This window comes from Coregonus clupeaformis, unplaced genomic scaffold, assembly GCF_020615455.1.
Source record: "Coregonus clupeaformis isolate EN_2021a unplaced genomic scaffold, ASM2061545v1 scaf3456, whole genome shotgun sequence".
Taxonomy (NCBI): Eukaryota; Metazoa; Chordata; class Actinopteri; order Salmoniformes; family Salmonidae; genus Coregonus; species Coregonus clupeaformis.
The window spans coordinates 30,001-38,052 of record NW_025536910.1 but is presented as its reverse complement, the minus strand read 5'-3'; the positions used below and the strand labels follow the sequence as shown (position 1 = coordinate 38,052).

At 50.3% G+C, this 8,052-nt stretch overlaps 1 protein-coding gene across 1 annotated transcript in view; it reads right to left on the bottom strand.

Moving 5' to 3' along the window:
• Positions 1-1,052: 1,052 nt before the first annotated feature.
• Positions 1,053-8,052, bottom strand: part of LOC123490030 (death-associated protein kinase 2-like) — a gene marked incomplete at its 3' end in the record, with an annotated part of 14,889 nt that continues 7,889 nt past the window's right edge. Inside the window, exons 6-7 of the mRNA XM_045220267.1 lie at positions 2,854-2,922; positions 1,053-1,165 (exon numbers count right to left, since the gene is read on the bottom strand). Coding sequence (XP_045076202.1) covers positions 1,053-1,165; positions 2,854-2,922 — 182 coding nt within the window. The remainder of the gene's footprint in view (positions 1,166-2,853; positions 2,923-8,052) is intronic.

Below are 8,052 nucleotides of genomic sequence, written 5' to 3'. Positions count from 1 at the left end.
TTATACAGCTTCCTCCTATTGTACTATATCTGCAACTTCCTCCTAATGTAGCCCTCTGCCCCATACAGCTTCCTCCCTGTTGCCAGCCCCTGTATTACCACAGCCTTCCTCCTATTGTGGCCCTGTATTGCCACTGACTTCTTGTATGGCCCTGTGTTATACAGCTTACCTCCTATTGTACTTTGCTTCCCTCCCTATTAACCAGCCCTGTATTATCACTCCTATTATGCTTATTATGCAAACCACCACTCCAACCCTGTATACTGGCTTCCTCTATTAGCAGCCCTGTATTATACAGCTTCCTCTATTGGCCCTGTGTTATACCTTATGTGTAGCCCTGTGTTATACAGCTTCCTCCCTATTAGTAGCCCTGTTTTATACAGCTTCCTCTATTGCACTCTACTGTCTTGGCTTCCACTCCTATTTGCCTCTGCTGACATTTATCTATTTAGCCCTGTTTTTATGACTTTTTCTCTATTGTGCCCTTATTGCTTCCATCCTCTTCGCACCTCTACTATCTGACTTCCTCTATTGTTGTGTCACAATCCGGGTTTAGAACTCCGGTCTCTCAGTGTAGAGTGGGGGTACCTTACAACGAGGAGGATATTGTGAACCCAAATAAAACACCCAAGGCAATACTCCAGGCAAAGTAGATTTAATGTTCACAAACAGGAGGCAAAACAAAACAACTCCCACGAGGAGAAAAACAAACTAAAGATAACCCCACTAGGACTGACACGGTGAGACAAAGCTGAACTGCATCGGCGCAGCAATAACAGAAGTACAAATAGGAAAACACTGGCTAAAATGCCCCGAAACCAGAGCTGGAGGTGACCTGGATAAGCTAATTAGGACACATGAGGAAGAACTAAGGGCAAGGGAACACAGCTGACCTCTGAGGCCAGGAGACAGGCAGGGAAGCAGGGAAGCTGACAGGACCCCCTCCTCTGGAGCGACTCTGGCGTTCCTTCCAGGGCTCTCCCTGGCCGAGGTGCGAAAATCTCGATCAACCCTAGGTCCAGAGATTCCTCGGCTGGAACTTGGGTGCTCACCTGGCCCCCGTAGCCTCCCAGTCCACCAGATACTGCAGGGATTCCCTGACCTCCTGGATCAGTATCCGAGCGGACTGTGTGGGCTACTTCGTCTATATCTGGGAGGTGGGGGTCTGTGTAGAGGCAAGAGAGAAGACAAGACAGAGTTTGGGAAGTGAAACATGAAAAGTGGGGTTAACTCACAAGGAGGCAGAACAAGCGATACAAACAGGTTTGCTTTTACTTGTAGTGCGGGAAGGGGCCGATGTTCTGGGAAAATTACCCGTTCGACCCGGGAGGGTGGTTCTTAGTAGCCAGCACTTGACCAGCTCGAGCTGGGAGCCGTCCAGCGGTGGCGATTAGCCTGGCTTTGGTATCTCTCAGGATAGGAGGTTACACCTGGCCTTCTTCCAGGTCCGCCTCGCGCGTTGACGCTGGGCCAGGAGCACCAGCAACGCCTCTTCTCTGGAAATAATGGAGTTTAACTTGAACTGTGGCATTGGGGGGACAATCCGGTGGCTGAGGGCTGGAGGGTGTTGTGGGCATATTCAGCCCAAAATGATATAGGTGGCCCAAGGCGTGGGATTACTGGCCGCCATACACATAGGGGTGGTCTCCAGATCCCTGATTAATCCAGTTCCGTTTGGCCATTAGACTCTGGATGAATCTGGCAGTAGGCTGGCTGTGGTATTCTGCACCCCCATCCGGGACGAGAATTGGGGACCTCGGTCAGAACCACGTCCAGAGAGATACCAAATATCCCGAGAAGACATGGTTCACTTAGGGAGCTCAGCAGTCTCATGGCCGAGGCAGCTTGGGCAGGGAATAAACCCTTGGGCAACCTTAGAGGCGTCTACCACCACAAGGATGTTGGTGTTGCCCTGGGATGGGGGATGTCGTGGCGCAAAGTCCAGAGAAAGGTGTGACCATGGCGCCAGGAACAGGTAAAGAGGATGGGCAGTCCCTGAGGTGAACAATGTTTTCCTATAATTTTTTGCAGAGTGAAGCCTCCCCACCCAGGCTAAGTGTTACCAATCAGGCACAGTTTCTTTTTGGAAAACCCTCAGTGCCCCAGGCCTGTTATGTGATTAAGGCACTGTCCAAGAAGGCGCTCAAGCCCCCTGCAGTGTTTGTCAGGCCCCGAACCGAAGGCGATACAGGCGACGGCGAGACCACCGCCTGGATCGGGCTCATGAGCAGAGCTTCTCGTGCCCCCTCTTTCTAGTTCCCACTGAAGAGGTGCAGATCCTAGACCTCGGAATAATCGAGTGCCAGGGCTTCCTCTTGGCACCTCGGGAGAATAGACTCGAGACAGGGCATCACACCCACGTTCTTGGTGCCAGGTCGTAAATCCCAGGAGAAACTAATCATTAAAAACTCGTGTTTTTGAGGTTCATCCATTAACCTATTGTTGAGTTCTTGTGGTCTGTGAAACTTGGAAAGGGTGCTGAAGCCCCCTCAAGCCAATGGGCGCCACTCTTTTTAGGAGGCCAGTTTTACATTAAGCAACTCCTGAGTCCCCAGTGGTAGTTGCGCTCGGCCTCAGACAGGCGGCGAACATGGGGCACAAGGATGTAATCTCACATCTCCGCACCCCTCATGACAGAGACGCTCCCCCTCAGGCGTCCACCTCCCACCACGAAAGGTCTCTCTGGGTGCGGGTCTTGGAATCGGGCAGAGGCAGGCGGCCATCCTCGGCCTTGCTTCGGACCCCAGTGAGTGCGGGTCCCCTCCACTCCTTGGTAGGCGTCGTCAAGGGGACTGCCACCGACTGAAGTTAACAGTAACTTCGATAGAGTTAGAAGCCAATGTGTGGGTGAACCTCCTTGGCCGTGGCAGGTGTGGTGATTCGTGACCGCCTTGACCTTCTTGGGATCCATCTCTGGGTGCCCTGGGACATGCCGAGAAACTGAGTCTGAGAGCATTAAATTCACGTTCTCGGAGAGCATAGAGGGTGATTGTCAAAAGGAGCCTCTGGAAACCCGGCTAACATGCCCTCATGTTCCTTCAGTGACCTCGAGAAGATGGGGATGTTGTCCAGTACGAAGGCAGGCGTCCTTATCCCCAACATCATTAATCAGGTCTTAAAATACTGCGGGGCATTGGTGACCCATGCCGATATTCATAGTGTCCACGTGGGGCGTATGACGCCGTCTTCCCATTCGTCTCCCTGGCCGATCCCACAGATGGTAAGCATTGCGAATCCCCCATATCACACCCCTTGAGTATAGCTCAAAAGCAGTGAGCCCCAGGGAAGAAGGTATCATTCAACCGTGATCTTATTGAGTCCCATTAATCAATACTTATTACCCGTCTTTCTTTTCAACAAACAACCCATTGTCCGAAGTAGAGCATAGATGAGGCCGGCTGCCAAGACTCCTTAATGTAAGTGTCCATAGCTGGGTAGCAAAGGGAGGACAAGGGAAAGATCACACCTCTTGGGAGGCCAGCACCCAGGATAGATCAGTAAGCACCAGTCACTTAAAGTGCGCAATGAGGCGGTGAGGCAGTAGCCGGGCCTTACCAGACATTGGCACCGATGTGGTAAGCACTGGGGTCCGTCAGCAGACTCTTGGAAGCTTTGGGTACTGGGCTACTCTGGCATCCTGGTAGGGTACTCTAGGCACACCTTAAAATGGTGCCAGTAGGCCAGTCGATCTGGGGATTATGTCTGCATAGCCAAGAGGTACAGGATAATGGGATACTCGGGAGAGTCAATGGATTGAAGGTCTCCTCCTGCTGGTGTTAGGGGGATGGTAGGTCACATAGGGGACTGGGTCAACCTCAGTAACACCCCATAGTTCCAGAGGTCTGCCATCTAAGGCTGTAACTGCCTGGGGTTGAGAGTAGTTGGGTTGGGGATCTTAGGTTCTTGAGTTGCATCCATAAGTCACCCTGCGGCACCGGAATGCGATCATACTGGACCCGATGCTGGTGGCCTCCCGGAACAGAGTGGCTGAATAGCTGACCCGTTAGTGGGGGGCTCTGTACCCCACATCACAGCCCTCCTGTAGCTGGCCGGGACACTTTCCATGGGGCATGCGGAGTGGCGGCAGCGCAGTAGCGGCACCGGCGGCTCCCTCATCATGACGTTCCTTTCGTTGGAAGAAAGCCTGGGCACCTAACATCTCGGGGAGTCCTGGGGCAGTTCAGAGCCAGGGCAGTCTATTGATCCAAACAGGAAACGACTGTTAAAGAACTTGACTAACACCCCCTGCTGTTGTGGCCGTTCTCAGCTCTCTTGGGAGGCGATTGTCAGGGGGCGGATGGCCAGGCTATGAGGACTCGAGATCTTCAGCTGGATTCTGGGTGTCATCTTGAAGGGTCTCAATACCCTCTGCTGGACCCTCATGCTGTTCATTCCATCCGTCCTTGCTGCTATGGTTCGGAACTCAATGCGCCAAATCTCTCCTGGAGGCCTACGGAGAGACAGTGGTAGCTTGGAAGCCTCCCGCCCACTGACTGGATGATCCAGACACCCCAGACTCTTCTACAAGAGTACCGGCGTGGGAGTCACAGCAGGCTTCCTGGGACTGCCACACCGCAGGGCAATAGCCGCCTTGTCTGAAAGAGGGAGTAATGGGAGTAGGCAATCTTGGAGCGGTCTGTGAGGAGGGCTTGAGGGTTGGAGCTCAGAGGTGAGGAGCATTGGGTGAGGAGCCTGGCAGAGCTTGAAGAAACGGGCTTGGGAGGTGGTAGTGGGGGCTCCGCCAGCCGGGAAGGCCTGTCGTCACTGGGAGGTGACCTTGGGGAAGAGGGAGGACAAGGAGGCGTTCGGGAGCTGGTGAATCTCATCATTTGGCCAGGAGTTGAGAATGTCTAGCCATCAGCTCCTCTTGTCGGCTGAGCATGCTTTATAGGCGCTGGAAAGAGGAGCCTCGCCAGTGATCCACCGCCAACAGTCTGAACACAGGGTGTTTCTGGGTCCACCCAGGTTGGCAGGTTATTCTGTCTGATCGGGTTAAACTCCAGTTTCACCAGTGTAGAGCTAGAGGTACCACCTTGCAGATTCTTCATAACCCAAATAAACCACCCAAGGCAATGCTCCAGGCATTGATTCAATGTTCCCAAGAGCAGGAGGCAAAACAAAACAACTCCCTGAAAACATAATCAAAAACTTACTAGGACTGTACAGGTGAGACAAAACAGCAGACACACAGTCAGGACATAATAACAAGTGACAAACAGGAAAAAACACACAGCTAAAATACACAGAGTCTGAAGCTTGGTACCTGGATAAGCTATAGACACGCGAGGGAAAACTAAACGAAGACCACAGCTACCTCCCGAGGCCAGGAGACAAGCAGGCAAGCAGGGAAGCTGGCAATTGTAGCCCTGTATTGTCTTCCTCCTATTGTAGCCTCACTATACCATCTTTGCAGCCTCTACCTTCCACTTCCCTCCTATTGTAGCCTTTTATACAGCTTCCTCTATTGCCATGTTTGCCACACACTCCTGTGGCCTTCCTGCAGCTTCCTCCTATTGTGGCCCTGTTTGCTTCCTCCTATTGTGGCCCTGTATTATACAGCTTTCTCCTATTAACAGCCCTCTACCCTACAGCTTCCTCTAATGTACTTTTATACAGCTTCCTCCTGTTGTAGCCTGTTTTATACACTTCCCTGTGTACCCTCTACTATACAGCTTCCTCCTATTGCTATTCCCACCATTATACGCTTCCTCCTATTGTGGCCCTGTATTATGCAGCTTTCTCTATTAGCAGCCCTCTACTATGCCTTCCTCCTATTATATCCCACTTATACACTTCCTCCTACTTGTGCCTACTCTATGTAGCACCCCTTTATTGCCACATTCCTCCTATTAGCCCTGTTTTTGCCACAGCTTCCTCTATTGTAGCCTGTATTATACAGCTTCCTCTATTGTAGCTGTATTACCCTCCTATTGTACCTATTTATACAGCTTCCCACTCTATTGTGGCCTCTCTATTATACAGCTTTCTCCTATTGTAGCCCTGTATTATTAAAGCTTACCACTCTCTGCCTCTACTGTACAGCACACTCCTATTGCTGGCCCTGTATTATGTGGCTTCCTGTGTGGCCCTGTCAATGTACAGCTTCCCATATGTGTGCCATATATCCTGACTTCCTCCTATTGTAGCCTGTATATATTCCCTCCTATTGTGTATCTATTGTAGCCCTGTATTATACAGCTTCCTCCTATTGTAGCCCCTGTATTATACAGCTTCCTCCTATTGTAGCCCTGTATTATACAGCTTCCTCCTATTGTAGCCCTGTATTATACAGCTTCCTCCTATTTAGCCCTCTATTATACAGCTTCCTCCTATTGTAGCCCTGTATTATACAGCTTCCTCCTATTGTAGCCCTGTATTATACAGCTTCCTCCTATTGTATCCCTGTATTATACAGCTTCCTCCTATTGTAGCCCTGTATTATACAGCTTCCTCCTATTGTAGCCCTGTATTATACAGCTTCCTCCTATTGTAGCCCTGTATTATACAGCTTCCTCCTATTGTAGCCCTGTATTATACAGCTTCCACTCCTATTGTAGCCCTGTTTATACAGCTTCCTCCTATTGTAGCCCTGTATTATACAGCTTCCTCCTATTGTAGCCCTGTATTATACAGCTTCCTCCTATTGTAGCCCTGTATTATACAGCTTCCTCCCAGGGCCCTGTATTATACAGCTTCCTCCTATTGTAGCCCTGTATTATACAGCTTCTCCTTTGTAGCCCTGTATTATACAGCTTCCTCCTATTGTAGCCCCTATACCGCTTCCTCCTATTGTAGCCCTGTATTATACAGCTTCCTCCTATTGTAGCCCTGTATTATACAGCTTCCTCCTATTGTAGCCCTGTATTATACAGCTTCCTCCCTATTGTAGCCCTGTATTATACAGCTTCCTCCTATTGTAGCCCTCTATTAACAGCTTCCTCCTATTGTAGCCCTCTACTATACAGCTTCCTCCTATTGTAGCCCTCTACTATACAGCTTCCTCCTATTGTAGCCCTGTATTATACAGCTTCCTCCTATTGTAGCCCTGTATTATACAGCTTCCTCCTATTGTAGCCCTGTATTATACAGCTTCCTCCTATTGTAGCCCTGTATTATACAGCTTCCTCCTATTGTAGCCCTGTATTATACAGCTTCCTCCTATTGTAGCCCTGTATTATACAGCTTCCTCCTATTGTAGCCCTGTATTATACAGCTTCCTCCTATTGTAGCCCTGTATTATACAGCTTCCTCCTATTGTAGCCCTGTATTATACAGCTTCAATCCAACATCTTTCTGCTGATGTTATAAAAACATTCCTCTTTAAAGAGAAAAGCCACTGAAACCACCATTCATGTTTACATAAAATAGTAAAAGCTGCTGAAAACTTGATGAAATATCATCCATATTTTATGTTTCACAGGAGACAGAAAAAGGAGAAGTGACTGTATTGGATTGAACTCTGGGTTGTAAGAAGTTATTAATTCATGAGTGGTGCCGTGGCAGTTCTCTTTCAATGGAGAGTCGTACCAGCGTGTTGTGAGGATGGGCACCATGGTAGTAGGACCAGTGTGTTGTGAGGATGGGCACCATGGTAGTAGGACCAGCGTGTTGTTGAGGATGGGCACCATGGCAGTAGGACCAGCGTGTTGTGAGGATGGGCACCATGGTAGTAGGACCAGCGTGTTGTGAGGATGGGCACCATGGCAGTAGGACCAGCGTGTTGTGAGGATGGGCACCATGGCAGTAGGACCAGTGTGTTGTGAGGATGGGCACCATGGTAGTAGGACCAGCGTGTTGTGAGGATGGGCACCATGGTAGTAGGGCCAGTGTGTTGTGAGGATGGGCACCATGGCAGTAGGACCAGCGTGTTGTGAGGATGGGCACCATGGTAGTAGGACCAGCGTGTTGTGAGGATGGGCACCATGGCAGTAGGACCAGTGTGTTGTGAGGATGGGCACCATGGCAGTAGGACCAGCGTGTTGCGAGGATGGGCACCATGGCAGTAGGACCAGTGTGTTGTGAGGATGGGCACCATGGTAGTAGGACCAGCGT